The sequence below is a fragment of the Apostichopus japonicus genome, chromosome 4 (genome assembly GCF_037975245.1).
Source record: "Apostichopus japonicus isolate 1M-3 chromosome 4, ASM3797524v1, whole genome shotgun sequence".
NCBI lineage: Eukaryota > Metazoa > Echinodermata > Holothuroidea > Aspidochirotida > Stichopodidae > Apostichopus > Apostichopus japonicus.
Window position 1 is genome coordinate 25,784,711 of NC_092564.1, and position 22,214 is coordinate 25,806,924.

The following is a 22,214-nucleotide window of genomic DNA, read 5'->3' on the forward strand; positions in this document are numbered from 1 at the left end:
TGAAGGCATAACACATCTGTCATTCAAACTTACTGTACAAAGTCTCTACTGTAGGATCAAACGTTTCTTTTGATCTTGATCACATCAGCATCTTGCGCAAAACCCAAAAACTTGCTGGATTGGGTAAAATTACAGATGACGATACTTACCCAAGTACTGACGTTGTGAGGAGACAGGTAAGGGAGGAGGGAAGTAAATTTATCCATCTCCTATAAATACTGTATGCAGTACTCCTATCTAGCTAGCTTATGACCATTGGTAACACAGAGCAACATTAATATAGTTCTCCCCCTAAAATGGTAACTCTTTAACTTATAGTGGGTGGGAGGAGGGGGGGAGTTGGGTGGACTTTATGCTTTAAGCTAAACAGTTTCTAGATTTTTATCTACAGTAAATACAACTTGATATGAATAGCAATTTTAAAATCATGTGATACAGTATGTACAGTGCTGTACTTGGGTAAAAGAGTTTGTTTGAGATTTTATCAAACATTGTTAAACTAGACAAGAGATTTGATTTGAAACTTTGGTACTTTTCAAACAATGTTTCAATTCCCATCTTAAGATGGTTTGGGAATAATGCCAATGAGGAAATTAAATTTACTCATCACAGCTCTACACAACTGAATATAAAATATCAGCCTTGAAGTTTGGCTGGTGGTCTTTGCACTATCAGAAAAAGTCCCAAGGTTAGGTTAGGCTGTAACTGTGATATCCCTCACCAACGTTATCTATTAAAACTATTTATTCTTCAGTAAATGATGTACCGTACATACAGGGTGTGACAAAGTGATGGTGAGCCAAGCATTGCGGCTTTCTTTGATAACAAAGTCCATTCAGAGTTTAAGAGGCCGAGTTCCTTTAACCATCTCAAATGACATGTTTTCAAAGGTTTCAGGAAACTTGATAAACTACAGTACTATGTATACACAGTTGATACATCTCTTCTATTATTTTACTGGTCTCAAGATTGCCTACAGATTGTGAACCAGGTCTGTGAGTTTACCTCGCAGCTTCTAGGAATACCAACATTTTTTTTTTTTCATTTTCTTTTTCAGCACTATTTTTTTTTCTTTTCATTTTACCACTTGTCATTTAGCCTTTGAAGTTCAGATCCTGCTAGGATCGAAACGTCAGGCCAACTTACTTTTACACATTCTCCTACGTGTAAGCAGTTTGCTAACAGTTTTATTTTAACATTTTATCATCACAGCGACACAGCACAAATATTTCTCTAACATTTACTTAGATCTCCTACAGTACTGGTAAGTGCTCTAAATCTTTAATGTTTAATAGAGCTGCAGTCATCATCTCCATATATGATGTACAGGTACACACACCATACAGAGATATAAAATAGTGTTGAATTCAACCATACAGGTACACACACCATACAGGTACTGTACACACACATCATCTCCATATATGATGTACAGGTACACACACCATAGAGATATAAAATATAATGTTGAATTCATAAACTTATCTATTATCACAAATAGCAATTACACGGGTAAGATTGGCCATGTCAGGATGACGGCAATATTGAACACAAATGGAAGTTTTCCTAACACTGCCATTTATCATTCCATACTTCTTGCAATTTTCACAAATTACTTGCTGTTATTTTTTTCTATACAGGTAATAGGCTCTGTGGCTCATAAACAGGAGAAGCTTGAGGAGATCTAACTGTACGGTAAGTAATACCAGAGGGTAAACATTGAATAGTATACATGTATGGCATATCTTGGCCTGAGTATGGAGAGAATCTACACTCACTAGGCTGGTCACCGTCTTCTGAGGTCACCGATAGGTCACTCCTCATGCAGTCTTCACTTCCAGGAGGATAGTTTTCTGACAAAGTCTGGAAATATTAAAAGAGAAATTATACAGATCATGATGTATAACTGAGAGTTACAACTTCATTACACATATTACGGTAACGGCAGGGCATTACAACAGTAATGACACATTACAGTATACTGATTTCAAGATTGAACATCAAATTTATATTACATGTGAAAAGGGATTCATTGATCCAATGTTTTACTTCCGCAAGATTCTGACGGAAAATGAAGGCGGACTCATATGCTTGAAAGCTTAAAAAGATGCCACCAATTTGCACATTTGCACACATTTTACATGAAAGAACGAAAATGCTCCAAGTCAAAAAGCCTTAGACGTCCCCCTCCACTGGCCTTTGAATCCAACACCCACATTAACACCCCCTACATTAACACCACCTACATTAACACCACCTACATTAACACCCCAAAAAGACTCCAAATTTCTTTCTCTAACCTCCCTCCTCTCTAGGACTGTGCAGTTCTACAGTATGCCTTAAATAAGACTGTTGACAATGATGCACCAAGTCAAAGAGCCGAAGACCTCCCCCTCCTCTGGCCTTTGAATTCAACATCTACATTAACACCACCTACATTAACACCAACTACGTTAACACCACAAACCAGACTCCCGATTTCTTTCTCTAACTAACCTCCATCCTCTCCAGAACTGCGCAGTTCTATGCCTTATATAAGACTGTTGACAATGATGCACCATTACTGAATATATATACAAAATCTCCACTATCCCTTGGAGAGAGTTTTGTTCTTTTGTTTTCAACAATCAAGGCATTGCAACTTGTACTAGCAAACCAACACAGACTTATCATACTCTGGCTACTTGGGAAGAGGTCACTGATTTGAATTTGTTGTAAGTACTTTACAAACCAAACAACAATTTTTCAAAGCTACTTGTTTATATGTCAAACAGTACTGAGTATAGTACACTTACAATTGTTTGTGTGGACTATTTGAAATCATATTTCACCAGATGTGCTGTACAGTTCTATAGCTACTGTACAGTAAAGAGAACTTATACTGTAGGAACTTGTCATTGCTAAGAACACCATATTAATAAAGCTTCTTCAGGTCTACATAGCTTACCAAGCCTTACAAGAGCATTAATCTTTAGTTTTGTTACACATTCACTTATTACTTGATTCATGAGGCCAACAAACCTGTTGCTTGACTATTAAAATTTAGACTGGAAGAAAATCTCAATCTTAACTTGGCTCGAATAACAACAACACATTTTGTCTGTTGTTCACCCAAAATACCGCAATAGCAAAGCATGTCTATTTATTCTTGAAAAAAATGGGTGGCCCAAAGCTTCAGTAAGTGTTGCATTCTGCCTCCTTTAGAACAATCCCAATTTATTGTTCAAAAACAGGTTTAAACACATATAACCTATCCATTCTGAATGTAAATTATGTCAAAGTATTTAGAGAGGTGTACTGACATTCCAGCATACTGTAGTGTATTGTCAGTGTCTTTGAAAGTGATACTGAACCCAGAGATTAATCCACATGTTAATGAAGTCTACAATATATTACGCTACAGTATTGCAATAGCTAACAGTCAGGAATGGTCACAGAAAAGTGAGACTACATCTGGAACTCCATAACACACACAAAGTAATGTGTGTGGGCTAAAAACAGCCATAAAAAGACTTTAAAAATGTCATTATAGACTGATAGTTGCTTTCTGTTTAAAAGTCAAAACTTACGATTGAATTCCAGCAGAGGTGTCAAGTGTTAGGACTTCTTTATCACATTGAAAACACAGACATAGTCACCCTACTGTACCTTATGGTCAAAATAAAGCATCCATAGTGCAACATCATAGACCTACATGACATACGTTTGCTCAAACTTTGAAATTATGAGAATGTGTCGATTGACTATCCAGGTAGAAGGGAAATGAGACGTTTTTTTCTTTGGGGGTGGGTGTCGGTGGGGGAGGCTCAATATCTCCTTGTTTCACATTATGTCTGCAGAGTCATATTACGTATGAGCATATTAAACACCTGCTACTTCCAATTGAAGTTGTGTTACAGCACCAAGGGCATTATAAAGGGAAACTACACACTGTCATTATTTCTCTACAGCGCTCAGCACACAATATTCCGTTTGTCTAAAATATTCTCAAACAAACAACTCCAGCGCTTACTAGCAGTAGCTCCACGTACATTCATTCAAGGTAGCCCACTATCGGCATTTTCCAGAGATATCACGTCACAATAATCTGACTGTACCCGCCCACCCCCTCTCGATCCCCATCCTTCCACCCACCCACTCACCTCAAGTACACAGCAGTAGCTTATTAGCTACTTCAAGGCTGCTATAGACTGTAATAACTAGTATTGTATAATATCAGGTACCATGCCACCACAATTCTCACCTACAGTATAGTCAAAATGGCTGGTGTGCTAACCAATTTAATTTCATGCGATAGCGGAGACGTACTGGGAAACTCGGGTAAACACACACAGTACTAACTGTAGAGTGCAGTTAGTATTGAATGTACAGTCACTTCTGTTCAATCTGTAAAGCACTGATATGTTACCCTGACTGAATTTTTCCAGCTCAGGTACTTGGCTCAACAACATGAATTTATCTACACTCCTGTTGGTAGACATCATGAGTGCACACTATAACAGAGTTACACAGTTAAAATACATTAATACATTGTACAGGCAGGATGTTGTATGCCCAACAATTCAGATAACAACATTTTGTTAGTGTTGGAGAGAATATATACTGCACACAGTACTACACTTATGGTACATGGTATTGAGCTATGCAGCCTGGTTCCCAAACTGTACTGTACATTATGATGCAGTACCTTACACGTTGAAGGAACTATAATAACTACATCCATGGAGTAGATGTAGTGTAGTTTAGCACTGCTGAACGTGTGCAAAATTGAGTGTACAAATCAAGTAGAGAAATTAGCTTGTCGAAGAGGACAGAGAGACAAAGATTCACTACTGTACACGTCAGGGTTTCAGTAGTGAAACACACACTGTACAGCAGCATGTACACTGTACTGCAAATACAGTAGAGTACAAAGAGGCAGCTACATGGATTTTCCCTGCACTTTCAATTCTTTCAGTCGAACCCCCAAAACTAACTGGTTTGGGTATTTACGAACGACGATACTTACAGTACCTGTCTCCTTTACCTATGCACCCCTATCTACCTAGCCTAATAACTGGTAACAGCCTTGCACTGCACCCTCAATGACCCTATCTAAACCAAAAAGCAAGGGAACACCGAATCCCGAAGTCACTATGTCCCTGAGGTCACTACGTATGTTACCAGCTATTAGGCCAAGTACTGTATATACTTAGGTGTTCGTAGGAAGAGGAGACAGGTTAGTGAGAAGTGAAGTAAATCGATGTGCTCAGTCAATCCTGGCCAGTTCATACCCCTCTATTTACCCACTTAGGGTAACTGGTAACACAGAGGGAGCTAGGCATATTCAGTATACCATACTGTCTGTCAGATGGCATACTGTAGGTCTGGTCTGAAACAAGCATTTAAATGTGAACAAGAATATTGAAGATCTCCAAAGTGAGTGGGATGTTACAAGATAGGTCAAATATAGTAGAACAACAAAGGATGCAATACTAGCCTTAACTCTTCAAAACTCACACTTAAATTGTGTGCAACTTTATATTGATGGTCCGGTAAGGTAACCTCTGCACACTGTTTGTATGCATGTATACATAGCCTACACAGGGCATGGTTGCAATGGTAAGTTACTTAAACAATTGCACACTGTAAAGCAATATACAACTTGATATGTTCGCACCCACAATTTGTAGGGCATCTCCTTTGGGTGTCATGCAAGACAAGGCAAAAAAAAAAGGGTTGGCCTCTTAGAGTTTTCTCTAAGACTAATAAGCACTGTAAGCTAATACCTGCATACAGTACAGTACTGTAGAACCAAAAAAAAGAAGAGGTTTGTATACCTTCTTATAGTACTGTAACAAGGCAGATTATTCCAGTTGATAAAACCAATTAATAAACCCACATTAAAGCTGTTATAAATTCTATGTCTGGGACTTCCAACTTCTTCTTTTTCTCATTTTATTTTCTTCTTGCTGTATTACAGCTGGTTTGCATATATTTAGTTGCCAATTACCCAGCAATCTTACCAAATCTCTCAGATGTTACTCAAAATGTATTGATTGCAATAAGAGACACTGTCCTACCTTTTATTGAGATCTTGAAACTTTAATGATGAGTACAGTGACTAATGATTCAATTCCAAAACATTTTCATTGCATAGGCACTGTGTCCATGTATATCATCCATATATAATGCTAATTATTGCAAATTTTTGACTGCTTTCCAAATTTTTTCTTTGAACACTGATCACGAAACTTGACGATCCCAGCTTTAATTCGACTACTGTACATATGTATTGGAGTTACAGTACTCAGAGTACAGGAATCAGTATCATGGACTAACTCAACATGTCCGTTGACAACAGACTTTACAACCCACCAACATGACTGCACTGTATTTATTTTATCAACTTGGCCAGCCTCCAAATCCTTACTACAAGTATTTTTTTTATTCCCACAGCAGTGCAACCTGATTCTGGGCATATGATCAAGGATTATAATCAGTGTTGAAGACATTCATGGTTTTATCTACAGTATTTCAATTTCCTATATATGCTACTTTATTTCAACCAAGTTGATAACATTGGCAGAATATTTCAAACCTTTGCCAAATTTTGCCTTTTCGATTACATGGAATGACAACTTGGCCAGATGCGTTTACGGAAAGACGTGCAAAATACTGCCATCAGCAACCGAGTCTGTTAAGTACGTCATTTGCATAATTCATATCTGCAAGGCACCCACCAACGGCAACCTACCATTTGAAAGCAACACCCAAGAACTTTTATTATATTTATAATACTCCCTGACTGCAGTATTAAACCTACATGGAAAACAACCAAAAGGGGGGAAAAAAAAAACTTTTTGACAAATCAAATTTCCATACCATACTTGAAATGACCCAGCTTTCCGAAAGTCCCAGGAAAAAATTGTGATTCAAAGCTTTGGTATGTAGGTTATATGGTTGCATTCTTTGACATTTATGTATTTTCCTGTGAGAAAAAAAATACTTACAGGAGGTGAACCTCTCTCCGATTTGACTTGAGGTGAGGTGCTGTTCGACCAGAGGTCACTCTGTTGCTCCATGTTGGTATGGGAAAAATCCTCCATACTCTCTCTGGCTCACACTCCAACCCGTTGTTCAGAAAAATATGCTACTCATGTAAAACTGCTACCTGCAAAGAACAAAATTTAAACATAATTTTACTTTTTCTTTGCTTTCTACTTGTCATGGGAAGATTAAAAATTGTCTAGACAGATTTGTTTGCAAACCTGCATAGAGACTAAGAGTTAGTGCTACACCTACTTTCCAATGTGTAAGTGAACTACAGTATTTAAGTTAACATTGTGGATATTGCTCATACAGTATGTATAGTGTCACATACTGTACATTAATGTACAAGTGTTTAATAGCACAGATCTAGGGAGAATTGTTGCACAGTTTTACAGGTACTGCATTTGTGTAGGGACGTACACAGTAACTCTATACACTACACCATACTTAGTATGTACACGCTGTACATTAAACATACAGGTGCAAATGTATTTGTTCTTGTGTAAACGTATGACAGGGTTTCTGAATGTATCCTGTATGGAATGAATGTGACCTTGCCAATATGTACGAAAACTCTAGATTAGTAAGATTACTTGTAAAGAATTTTAAGAATATTTATTCGGTGGTGGTTAACAGATTGTACAGGTCCAATAGCACGGTAAAACACCTTTTTAACATGTATTGTACCTGTGTTATAAATGGCATTGTTTGAACCATACATACTGTTCATAGAGAAAGAAGCACCTGAGACACTATACTACAGTAGTACTGCAGCGACTGTACAGTAGTACAACGTGTGCAATACACAAACTGAGAACAATGACGTAAAAGTGGCTTCCTAGTAATGGAGGTTCACAAAAGTAATCACACACACCGCATAATGTGATGTGTACAATGCACTGCATGAACAGTAGTGGGTCCTTACAGTAACAGAAATGTAAAAGCAACAATTGGTGTTACCCTCCTACAGATCTAATGCATTTGGGCGACATTGATTAACACGGTATCTTTTCTAGTTATTTTATCCACATTTCAATTGTCTGAAGCCGAAGGGAAGAAGGTAGGTGTCTGAACTCTTTCCTTCAATCCATAACTCCACCCCCTCCCTCCCCTCCCCCCCTACCCTCCCCTGTCTATAATCATTGAAACGAATTGTTACTTAAGGCATTTCAAAACTGCTTCCACTGACTTTCTGCTAATTAAGTGCAGTTGTCTAATAATTTCAGTTCATCAGTACTGTACAGCACAGCACATTACAGTATACTGTTTAAAGACTCCAAATGTTTGCTTGAATTGCCTGACATGTTGAAATGGCACTATGGCAAGAGACAGTTTTCCTCTATCATTTCTTGGCTGTGGAATAGTTCCCAGGCCCAAATAAAGGTAACACATTAAAGCAATTTTCTTCAATCAATATCAATATATTATCAATATTCTTGGCATTAAAGAAATATTGTTTGGGCTTTCAACCAGTGCTGCCTTTGATTCTCTTACTGCACTTGAACAACCTAAACAATTGGAATTAACACTAATTGAAGAGAAAGCTAAGCCTTTACATTAAGTAGACGCAGGGGGATTCCCCCTCCCCCCACCCCGTCCACAAGAAATGGCAACTGATCATTTTCCCCAACGTTACTTAACTAAAGTTGAATTGCGGCAATTGCGAAAAACGACGCTTAACTTCAACAATGGACACAAAAATGTTAAACCAAATAACCAATGGTTCCCAAATGAAAAAGATAGAACGTTGTTTATGTTTACCAACAGTACCATATTCGCTACACACCTTTTTGTTCACGCATATATGTAGTGATGTATATCGCAACTAGGTACGTTAAGCGACACACTTACTGTGCTGTGCTAGACGGCCTACTGATAGTCTGTAGAGGTTTCGCCATTGGCTGATTCGCCCCATATTTTCCTGCCGAATTGTCGCAATGTTTCTCCGGAAGGAAGAATCGTAGAAGAAAAGTTTCCATTGTTTGATATATATGTTTCTTAGGTTTTACTAACACTCGCTGACTCGCTAGCACTGAGACAACACCTACGTAGGTACTCACTCAGTTCAGCTGTAAATTTCATTGTTTCGATTTCGCTTTTCATTCGGATTACTTTCATAAATTCGCTATATATATCGACCTTTTATCCATCGTTTTATTCCTTCTACGGAGATTTCAAGACTGTTGTTTTGATTCACGGATAATCAAGTTTTAATCATCGTTTTGTTCTTTGTACGGATAATTATTATTGGGAGGCAATTAACTAATAGCCTCTACACAGTGGAACTGTGCCGAGGTGTTAAATTTGTTTGAGGAAATATCATTTCATTTTTGCCTTTGGACATGACCTTCTGTATGCCAGTTCATAAACTAAATACGGTGAGTTTAATATTAATCTATTTTAACTCCCCCAAATAGTCCTACTATACTAGGAGAAGTTACAGATCTACATACTTATGAACACAATCAGACACACTTTACAGCCAATCAAATTTGCCGTTGGGACTTACCAAAAAGTTAAGGCTGAATATCCAAGGAAAAAACAGAAAAAAAACTCAACAATTTGCCCTATGAAAATGTACCCAACATGACCTTGTTAATTTCTCTTCACCAAGGAATGTAAAGCACATGCCTGGATACAACACAGTTACAGTCTTAAGACGTGTGTATAGTACTGTACTCTTAATTACAGTCAACTCAACTCTCCCTGCCAGGGTTTATCACACTATGGAATTAACTTTCTCAATAACAATGGAAGACAATAATTGTGTTCTTTACAATTGTGTTGTATTGTGGTAGAGACCAAAATTGTCACACGTATGCTCAGGCATAGTTTGTTCATTTTGACATATAATGATCATTATGGAGCAACTGTACTGTACAGTAATGCACTGCAGACCCAGGCAAACACATACCCTTCATTTTTCATCCAAAGTTGCCATCATTCCACTAAGACCATCAAACTTCTTTTGTCTGAGTAATTCCACACTTCCTGGTTACAGCAACACCATTACTGTACGGCACACTACCTACCATTTATAAATTGACCACTCAATACAAAGCAATACAGCAGCCAGCATATAAACCACTGACCATTGGCTGGAGTTGCAATCAAGCCTGCTTCTGCACAGCATAAATTTCTTGACCTGTCAAATCTGACATTTCCTTCTTGTATGCACAGTGCTGGGGAGAGCCAAGCCAAACTTTAATTTCCAAACCCTGCCTACACTGTTGGTTAGCCAGCAATGCATATCATGAAAAAAGAACAGTAAAAAAAATTCAACAGCAAGCAGCAGCAGCGTTGTACCTTGTACCGGGGAGATTGTTCATAACTGCTGCTTTTGTACAGAACGGTAGTATGGCAGAGCACTATTAAGTCTCTTCTGATGAACAGCCTTTAGCAACTTGCTTGCTTGGTAGATTTTGCATTTTTCCCTGCTGAGCTAGCTGCATAGTGAGCAACACTTCAACCAACCAAGAGAGAGTCAATCAACAGCAGCGTTGGCTTTCACCCCCAATATCTGGTTATTGCTTTGGAAAGTAATGAACTGTGGTCTCTGTATGTGATTGAGTGTAGTAGTACATGTGTGAAGGCATAGTTGATGCCGTGGTGGTCTTATATACGGTGGTACTGTATGCTACTGCTGCTGCTGTACAATAATTATTCACTGCATGTCAAGTTAAGATAACAACGCACACACAAATCCACCACCAGTGCTGCTTATAACTTCTTGGAAGTGGTGCACAGTAGATTAACTGGAAACTCACAACACTGTATTAAATGATGGTAGTAATGTTTAAAGGGTGTTGTGCTATCATCGGTACAATAATATTTTACTCCTCTCAATTAGAGAATTACAAAGTGTTGATATAAAAGTTGATATGAACACGGAAAGTTTCATTTTTTTTCCCCACTAGTACTGACAAAACCAAATCTAGTTGGATAAGCAGAGACACTAGGTTCTATTACAAATTAATGATGTTCATTTCATGTTGTTTAACTATTAATATATTCTACAGGTCTCTATAACTACTGTATATATACATTTGCCAATATGCAATATATCAATATACTATATTAGTATAGTATAAATTACTTTAAATTGATTCAGCAAATAATTGAAGGCTTAGGCTCTAGTACCTAACCAAGCACAATATGGTGTAACACACATATCACATGGATGCCAACAAGAGTTCCAGGCAGTCTTACAGACTGTTACTAAACTAAAGTTTGCACTTGATCATACCAGGACGCCCAGCCTCCTTCATTTTAGCTAAATGAATGTCAATTAGTGAGTTATTAATGAAACCCTCAGTTATAGATTTTTTTGTGATCCATGTAATCGATGGTAATAGGCCTAACATTCTGTTATATCTGATAATAAAGATATGTATCAAACTAACATTCTGCTATTTCTGATAATAAAGATATTTATCAAACACTGCTTTCAAAGCATTTGTTCAATTCTCAATCCTCTACAACTTTATTGGTTTTTATTCAAACATACAACTTTTAGGAAACTGGGGAACTAATCATTCCCTTTGATGCTCATTTTGTGGTTTGCTCTTTAAGGTTGCCATGGCAACAGGGCCTTGGCAAAATGTTTAAAAGTACTCGACATTTAGTGAGCAAGACTAAAAATCGACTCGTCAAAACGCAAAATTTACTCGCCACTATTATCGCTTTTAGTCTCCATACAGTACTTGTAGTATAGTAAATCAGAAAACGAAACATTCAGAGGTTCCGATGTCTAAACATATTCTTAGCGTGATAAGCCATCCATGGTATTATTCATGAACTTGTGCACACAAAACTAATGTTGACTAATGTGGCAACATGTAAAGGAAGGTACTGGGACTCAGTTATTTTGTTGACAAAGTCTATTTAGTGACATCATATAATTAACTTTTGCACTTGAATGGTCCCAAAATAAACTCAAAAGTTTATTTGCCCCCCAAAAATTAAACCCCAAAAAATGTGGGCCCAAAATTATTGGGCTAAAAAACTCTGGCCCAAGAATGTGTACCAAAATGCAATTGAGGTGGAAATAAAATTTGGGCCCACCAGACCTAAAAATCTGTGTAACATTTTTGGGCCCGAAAAAAGTAGGCCTACATGTACCACCTACTAACCAACCACTGTACTCCAAGTTTGGATACAACCAATTTATGGTTGTGGAAATATTTTATAATTTTGGGCCCTCCCCAAACATTGGTTCCAATTAAATTCTGGAGCTAAATGGTCACAAAAATATTTGGCGCAAACAAACAATCACAAATATATTTGCCGCCCAAAAATTTAACCCCAAAAAAGGTGGGCCCAAATGGCCCCATAAATCTTGGGTCCACAAGTTTGGGCCCAAAAAATGTGTCTCAAAATGGATTTAAGGTGGACATAAATTCTGGGCCCAAAATTTTGTGCCTGGAATTTTGGGGACCCAAAAATGTAGGCCTAATTGTTGTTGCAAAGAACATGTACATCCTATATAACTACATCCCAATACAAAGTGTAATCGGGACGTTCAGTTGTTGCAGGGATATTGACATTTGAATTTTTGTTATGATAAGCCCCGCTCACTCATTAATATTTAAGAGATGGGAACCAGACCAATAGGGATCATCTACTCAGCATACTGTAGGACATCTATATACCAAGTATGACATTGATTCAACTTTAGTTTGTAGACATTTTTAAGAAGTTTACGTTTACATTAAGCCCCGCCCACTCATTAACATGCATTTTTCCAATTATCTATTCTTGTCTTTTAAATGCAAATGGTGCTCGAAAATGTCACTGTTACTCCATGACACTGCCTATAAAATCTAAGTGATCGTTTTCACAATGAAAATCTTATGTTGACAAACAGCAATCTTGTCTCAAAACTTTTGTACATTTTGCAAATTATGACCAATAAATATGCTTCAATAAATAATTTAGATATTTGGCAACCTTAACATTAAGTGTATCTGTGGTCTGCCACGAAACATTTTAGTTTTACGTTTGTTGTTTACAAACCTATTACATTACTATCCTACTGTTGTTACTTGTTAGTGTATGACACAGTGAAGCCGGACCAACTTGGCAGTTCCAAATGTCAGATGATCATGTACTGTGGATTTGATTTTCTGCATATCATCTCTAAAGGGGTCTTGTATCTTTCACTGTTGGATTTTTATACAGCAAAAATCGCTATATAGTGGTTACAACTTGTTAAAACAAGCTTTGTTTATTGTAGTAATCTAGTGCTCTAATATGTTAAATTCAGATGGGGATTTCCACATGTTTATTGTTAGTGGTACAGTATACTTTGGCCACTAGCACTATACTCCACTGTGTAATGGTTGCCAGCTATCAGCCCATCATAATATCAATGTTCAACAAACTTTTTTAATTGGTTTAGAAATGAATAAATGAACACAACATAATTAATAATAAATAGTAACACTGGATTTTAAATGAAAATTTTGCTGTGTCTTTACAAATGGAGGGAATGTCAGTTGAACTTCATGAACAACCTCCATACATGAAAAGTTCCTGTATATAATGCATGTACAGATAGCGAACCATTTTACACAGTTAATTCCCATTGAGATTTGACACTGACAAAAATCAGTTTACAAGGAGGAGGAGGAGGAGGAGGAGGAGGAGGAGGAGGACGAGGACGAGGACGAGGACGAGGAGGAGGAGGAGGAGGAGGAGGAGGAGGAGGAGGAGGAGGAGGAGGAGGAGGAGGAGGAGGAGGAGGAGGAGGAGGAGGAGGAGGAGGAGGAGGAGGAGGAGGAGGAGGAGGAGGAGGAGGAGGAGGAGGAGGAGGAGGAGGAGGAGGAGGAGGAGGAGGAGGAGGAGGAGGAGGAGGAGGAGGGTCAGTGACCAGTCGCTAATGATTTACACTGAGCACTATAAGGTTACCGGTGCATTCTATACATGGTAGAGTGAGGGCAGTCAACATATTTCGGCTACTTTATCCAACAGCATTTACTGTATTTCATACTGACATTGATGTTCCCCACAAAACTTGTGTATGAAACCCCAACAATTATTATTGTTTTTGTTATCCCCCTCTAAAATGACGAATGACTTTGCATTTGCCAGCCTCTCTTGCAACCAAACAGCCTCTAAAAGAAGATAAAGGAATTCCATGTTTCTAGATAACTTTAGACCATAGAAAACCATTATTTAGAAATGCTTAACAATATCCTATTTTAAGTATACATCTTTCCACAAGTTAAAATTAATGCAGCAAACACTCCAGAAGGGCACCATTTGTTGCACCTAAGGTCCTTTAGACTGTTACAAGTCAAAGCTTGGAATGCAAAGGTCAAAGTGACTTTAAAATAGTCCTCCATATGAGTTGTGTCTTTGATGGCCTAATCCTTCGGTTTTTCTGTGTGGTATTTTGTTCAAAGATCTGGAGAATAGTAGAATACTTGTCCGCTGAAAATCTGGCAAGGAATATAAACCGTGGAAGACCTGATGCAGCTTCAATCATAGCAGGAGTTTCCTCAGAGGAAAACTTTAAATGAAAACGTTTTTATTCCAGTCTGCCTCTGAAGAAGTTCCTGCTGGTACTGTTTGAACGATTACATCATCAGAATGTTTTTACACATTTTTACCCAACTTTTTAAACATACATGTATGTAGTTGCTAAAGGGACAAACCAACTGACATCTGCGGAGTGCGGACTGTTATTTTCTGATTTTTGCAAAATGTATAGGCTCTGCTCTCCTATCAAAAAGATGTATATCTGTTTAATCAACTTCACTCAAAGTTGCTTGTGCAGTAATTTGTAAATACAAGACCCAAAATGGATTTATAAGCATGTCAACAATGCAAACAGCTGGTTAATGTGGGATTTGAAGTTAGCAACTAATTACAATCCCCAACAACCTAAACCTAGTTAAGAACGTTTGTAGACTACTGTAGGTAGATATGGAGTGTATATATATATACATAGGAACCTTATGGACAGACAGGTAAGAGGAAGGAAACAGATTTTATATCTATTCAAAATATGATAATAATAAGTTTACTGTTTCATGAAATGCTATTAAGTTATTTGCCCACCCCAAATTAACGTACAGTAAAACCAGACAATGCTTAGGAAAATCACTCTATGGCTGTACAGTATATTATGTAAAGCAGGCTTGATTGAATGTGATTGTTTGGCAAGAAACTAGTAATCTTCCACAGGATGTTAAGCAAGTTCTTATGTAATACTTAGCTGTAATACCAAGTGCAACAAATTTTATATTTTGCATTGCAGCTCTGCCAATCACTTTTCTGTCGTTAAAGTTGCATTCATCCAACCGGTAAAGCTCAATGAGCGTCCAACATGAAGTTGAGACAAAATGCAACACAAATATACTGTAGTCCCAACTACAGATGATATTTTAAACTGAAACAAACACAGCTTGACTATGGTAAAACACCTTTTCTTTGAAAAGTACCATACTGTACCTGGTTGTCTGGCTTTGTTAATCGGCAGTAATACACAAAAGAACATGTATGGTTTTTTGTTCGCTTCTTGCTAAATACGGTAGTGTTATAACTTATAACCAATATTTAATGCTTTATGGAATCTGTGCCTTCTCATAAACAAAAACAGCAACTGTAACCCAGGCATACCACACCTTCCTGTTAAATGACTTGCCTTCCTATGTGACATACTTGGCACAACACATCATAGGACAGACGGTTGGTTTTTTTCCATGAATTGGCTACACTGTACCTACAGGCCTACAGAAACAGCTGTACCAGCTAATATTATCTCAAATTCTGTGAAATGTATGTGATCAATGAAATTTTATGTCACATGAATCTGCTGTGAAGTGAAATAGACTGCTCTATACATACCTGAGACACATTAAACACCAGTTGACTGCTGCTTTAAGGGATGTCTAACTACTTCCAACAAGGCCTTGAACCAAAATGTTTCGGTTATTTGCTTGTTGGACATTTTTTTATAGAGGCGCTTATTATCAGTTCACAAAGTACTGTAGAGCTGTGCGGTGCATACCAGGTAAGTATCTAGAAAAGGCACATGCTTTGTGGCATGGCAACAGTACTACAGTGCATCGCAGCACTGCACATTAAAGGTACAGCAACCTTCACCTTTCCTAAGTTTGAACAGTATCTTGGAATACATACTGTAACTACATACTGAAACGACATGCTGCTATCAGTGCTATGCATCCTTGAATGGAAGGTGACGGAATTTTCAAATCAAATATTAGGACCTGTTGCTTCCCAAACTGCAATTGTATGATTTTTTGCGGAAATCCACCCAAGCATTCCACTCAAGCATTGCAATGCACACTGTGTAATAATACAAGCTAATGTACAATATTTGAGCTGTAACTTAAAAGCATTTATCACAGCAGTGACAGCACCATATTGTACTATACATGGCTGATACATACATTTTATAACTGATAGGTACATTTTATAAAGCAACATTAATACAAGACAGTCAAATGCCAAAGTGAACATTGAAAAATACACAATAAAGAAAAACTAAAAAAAGGGGAAAATAGGAGAACAGTACAATTTTAGTAGATGACCCAAGCGGTCATTCCTGTTTATTTTACAGTCTACCACAGCAATGGATGAACCACAGAGACAAACATGTACAGTAGCTTGAGCATGGTAACATCCTGCTTGAAAGAGTCATGGCAGACAGCCAAGGTAAATTTTCAGGGGCACGGACAAAACTCTGATCTGTCCGAAAGATACTGTACATGGATCACCAGCATATACTGTACATGGATCACCAGCATATACTGTACATGGATCACCAGCATATACTGTACATGGATCACCAACATATACTGTACATGGATCACCAGCATATACTGTACATGGATCACCAACATATACTGTACATGGATCACCAACATATACTGTACATGGATCACCAACATATACTGTACATGGATCACCAACATATACTGTACATGGATCACCAGCATATACTGTACATGGATCACCAGCATATATACTGTACATGGATCACCAACATATACTGTACATGGATCACCAACATATACTGTACATGGATCACCAGCATATACTGTACATGGATCACCAGCATATACTGTACATGGATCACCAGCATATACTGTACATGGATCACCAACATATATACTGTACATGGATCACCAGCATATACTGTACATGGATCACCAGCATATACTGTACATGGATCACCAGCATATACTGTACATGGATCACAAACGTAAACTGTACATGGATCACCATTACATACTGTACATGGATCACCAGCATATACTGTACATGGATCACCAGCATATATACTGTACATGGATCACCAGCATATACTGTACATGGATCACCAGCATATATACTGTACATGGATCACCAACATATACTATATGGATAACCAGCATATACTGTACATGGATCACAAACATATACTGTAGATGGATCACCATTACATACTGTACATGGATCACCAACATATACTGTACATGGATCACCAGCATATATACTGTACATGGATCACCAACATATACTATATGGATAACCAGCATATACTGTACATGGATCACAAACATATACTGTAGATGGATCACCATTACATACTGTACATGGATCACCAGCATATACGGTATTTGGATTACCAGCATATATACTGTACATGGATCACCAACATATACTGTACATGGATCATCAGCATATACTGTACATGGATCACCATTACATACTGTACATGGATCACCAGCATATACGGTATTTGGATAATTACCAGCATATACTGTACGGTAAATCCCCGTACTTTCCCTTTGTTGATTAGTGAAAAAAGCTTGGTGACAGTAAGATCCAATCAAATAGCGAGTACCAATGATCTGTAATATACTGTATATACTGTCTATCTGTTCCTTTTTCTATAGCTTTAACTTTATTGCATGTTAGTGGTTACCAATTACATCTCTTCAAGAACCTTTTGAGATTCTGTGAAGTTAGCTACTGCACATGGATCACCAGCATAGACTGTACATGGATCACCAACATATATACTGTACATGGATCACCAGCATATACTGTACATTATTTGGATTACCAGCATATACTGTACATGGATCACCAACATACATACTGTACATGGATCACCAGCATATACGGTATTTGGATTACCAGCATATACTGTACTTCGGTAAATCCCCGTACTTTCCCTTTTTTGATTAATTAGTGAAAAATGCTTTGGTAACCGTAAGATCCAATCAAATAGCTAGTACCAATGAACTGCAATATACCGAAATATATCAGTTCCTTTTTCTATAGCTTTAACTTTATTGCATGTTAGTGGTTACCAATTATATCTCTTCAAGAACCTTTTGAGATTCTGTGAAGTTAGTAACTTGACCTCACACCATAAAATTAATTGAAATTTTTTTTTTTATTAGCAGAAGAACTTATTGAACAGGAGAAAAGATATTTCTTTGGACATTCAATCCAGCTTGATTTCAAAATTTTGTTTTCACTATGTGCAAATAAAACCCAACCGTGTTAAACTGGAGAGATGTGTCGCTAAAAGGCTACTTCACTGGTGGCATGCAATATTACTCTTTCTTTTAGGACTGATTCTTTTCAAATAAATTCTAGGCTTGGGTGGATCCTCAACATTTTTTGAATGGACTACTTTGGAGAGGCCCTACTGCCCTAGTATATAGTCATATTTCTCAGAGTACTTTTGTTTCCTTTGTCAGTCATTACAGTATACTGTAATGATATAAAAACATAGGTTGCTGGTTCACATAGCAGGCCCCTTGATTTCACAGAAACAATCCTTTGGTACTGTGAAAACAAACCACAGAACTGAAAAGAGGTTTTCCATGACAAAATACTGCTACTGGATTATTTCAGGCTCACTACTACAATATATGTAGAAACAATGTTAGTAACAGTAGCATATATATCATCACTGAAGTCTTAATATTAACTGTTTTATTTTAGTTCACATGCAGCAGCCTGAAAAAACAATTGTCAAACACTACTACAGTATCCAACATACAGTACATACGTTTCCTGCATATTATAAAATGAAAGCCTTGCAAATAATAATAATAATTATAATCCTTATAAATGAGACTTATATAGCGCCAAATCAGTACACAATTTAAGTCACTGCTCAAAGCGCTTTACAAAGAAAGCAAATTCATTTACAAGAGAACAAGTGAAACCAGAACGCAAAAATGCATTGTGGTTTCGATGATGTAACATGAGCAGTTTTCTTCATGAATCTGACGTAATGTACAGTATAGTAAGGGTGTACATGTTTACAAGGGTTTAAAGGGTGTGAAGACTCGTGCAAAAAGAAACGTCTGATTATGGTAATCTGACCTAGTTTCGAATGAGGTGTAACAGAAGTGTTAGACACCACCATCAATCCCAGAAAATACACACAGCTTGCTACCGTCGGTAATTAGACACTAGTGTACAGTCAGTACATACAGCTGCGGTCAATACCCACAGCACCGTGTATAAACGATACAGGGATGGACATCTCAGGTCCAGCTAAAGATAACAAGGTATCACGTTTCATTACTGTCTGCATTTTGTAGCGACACGAACAAAACGTCACTTGCAAGCAACAGAAAGTTAACTTTTGCAGATGGTCACACACGGTTTGGGGCGAGTCTTCAATGCCAATAACAATTTGACTTCTAACGACCCATGACCCAAATGTAGTAGAGTACAGTAGTACATTTGTGAATATCAGAATGGATGAGTTGCTCTGCACATGGGAACCTTTCCTGATGGTTCAAATACCTTATAGAATGCACAGGTCTACTTTTTTTTTTTCCTCAAACAGAGCTGTAATTCATTAATATATGGATGTTTAAAGTATATGTTTGCCGATTTATGCAGATTTTCTGTGTCTAACACTCATTAACTTATGCACATCCTCCCAACTAGAGCCACTGACCCAGGTTCCCCCATTATGAAATTGTTGTACACAACAAACATTGACATTCGACAATTTCACAATTTAAGTGTATGAAGTCATGGAATTGCAGTGAAAGTTTGCATAGCCTAGAGCACAAAATAATGAACTTTAAATTGCCGTGATTTTTCTACATATGGCATTCCATCAACTTGTGTTTCTCATGGAGCAAATTAATTATGTGCTGAATTGCACAATACCCCGTAACTCTTGAATCTCACAGATTATGACCAGAAGTCCCTACGTATACTAAACAATTATTTTCGTTCTCAAAAAGCCCTGTGTATGTGAGTTGCGGGGTATTCTGCAAAAACTCCTAATTATGATTTGTTGCTAGGATATATTTTTCTTGCCTATAGAAGTAAAATTTTACATTTTTGGATCGGATCATGAAATTTGTTTCACCATGTGATACAGGAACCCCTGTATAAGGCTACAAATATGACACCATTTGGCTTGTAGCACCCTTCATAATCGTTTTTTTTTTCCCTCAAAGGAGAGGGGGCCACCCCTTAGACCCCTTTCACAGGCCATCTATCAGTGTCCTCCTTTATAACAATCAATATTTGGTAACCTTATATACACAAAGCACAACTTACACAAAATGAATACATTGAACATTTCTGGACAATATAACCTACAGTACTAGCCTATGCCAAATATTAGATGTATTTTAGACCATTTAGTAATTCTGATAAATTCAACCTTCAGGGTTGTTTCCAAACCTAGGCCCTTTGTTAATGTCCAACATTAGACCTTTGATTAAGAGAACAACATGTAGGAAAGGGCCTTGAAATCCAAAGACTAAGAATAGGGCCTAAGGTTAGGCCCTTGCTGCAACTGAGCTAGGCCTATATTAACAATAACATTAACAATAGCATTACCTAATTCCCCTGATTAAGGCCCGGGCTATCATTTGCCCACATCAAACTGCAGTAAATAGTTATTTCTTGGCACATCCACGGTCAATTACGCGATTAAAAATTACTAAGGTAAGATTAACCTTCGGCTAGATGCCAACACCACCTTCACTAACTTGTACTTAGGCTACGGGGGAGTCTGTACGGGTGAACCAAACCTAACCTAGAATAGGTAGGCCTATGTTGTGCAGCTTGTGCCTAAGAGACCTTTGGCCAACTGCATATGCACGCAAAGTGGAAAAATTCGATTCTACGAACAACAGAAGTTTTTACATGTCTCTTATTGCCATTACACCAACACCTTACACAAAACACATTAACGGAATGTTTCATTACAAGATAAAATACAAAAATCAAACTAACCTTTTCTCATAGTTGAATCCGAACGGGCTAAATTTAGTCAATATTGCCAGTGTTTTGTAGTCACTGTGGCTCACTATGTGGTATGGGTACGTACTGTATACTGTATGCACGTACTTACGTACGAGAAGATACTCGGTATATTGTATATAGTCCAGTATAACTATTGTAGGGCCTATTCGGATATACGTCGTAAACTTACTGAATGTAGTGTTCCTCATATATCAGGATGGATTACTAATGCAATGTCTGAAAATAAAATAGAGGGCAGCAGCACCCAATCAGACAAAACCGGAATTCCACTGTGAATAGCGCTGAACTATGTGAACAGTTCTTGACTACGTTGAATAGGCGCGGCCTACACAGAAAAGTTATGACGCCTTGCAATGCAGTCTTCAATGGTGAACTAGCGATCAGGGGAGGGGAGAAGTCAACTACTACGAAATAGATTGGGAAATTAAGAAAGGAAAGTAGAGAAGTAAGAGAATAAGAGATATAAACCTTAGTAGAGATCGTGCAAATGTGTGCGCAGAAAGTCAATATTTTGTTCAGACCGAAGTAGGCCTAAAGTGGTACAGTCGAGACAGTAGTACAATTGTTTCCAATGTAAATGTGTTTTGGATAAACTGATTGACATCTTGTTCATTTATACATTCGTTGGTGATGGTTGGATGGCTCATTTGAACGATCATGTAACAACGGGATGGTTGCCGTTCGCCTGCGTCCGATGATTAATTCATTTTCCTTTTGTAAAAATGAGAACGCATAAAACTTGAAGTGTATCCGGCCCGTTATTAAAGGAGTGGAAACCCATCCGTAAACATTTGTTTATAATCTTACGTGACATAATACAATGTGAAGAACATGGACCCCTTCACAAAACGCAACAGCTTGGAACTTAAGCACCCCGCAAACTGTGCCCCTCCCCCACCCACCCT

General features: G+C 37.7%; 1 protein-coding gene across 2 annotated transcripts in view; it reads right to left on the reverse strand.

The window, feature by feature from the left end:
- LOC139966929 (uncharacterized) overlaps window positions 1-21,478 on the reverse strand; it is a 44,978-nt gene extending 23,500 nt beyond the window's left edge. The window contains exons 1-3 of one of the 2 annotated variants that reach the window (XM_071970422.1): window positions 21,280-21,478; window positions 6,993-7,153; window positions 1,779-1,863 (exon numbers count right to left, since the gene is read on the reverse strand). In XM_071970422.1, the coding sequence (XP_071826523.1) occupies window positions 1,779-1,863; window positions 6,993-7,088 (181 nt within the window). In that variant the 5' untranslated portion in view covers window positions 7,089-7,153; window positions 21,280-21,478. Of the gene's footprint in view, window positions 1-1,778; window positions 1,864-6,992; window positions 7,154-15,489; window positions 15,937-21,279 lie in introns of those variants that run through there. The other variant, XM_071970423.1, reaches the window with a different exon arrangement.
- Between the last annotated feature and the right edge of the window lie 736 nt (window positions 21,479-22,214).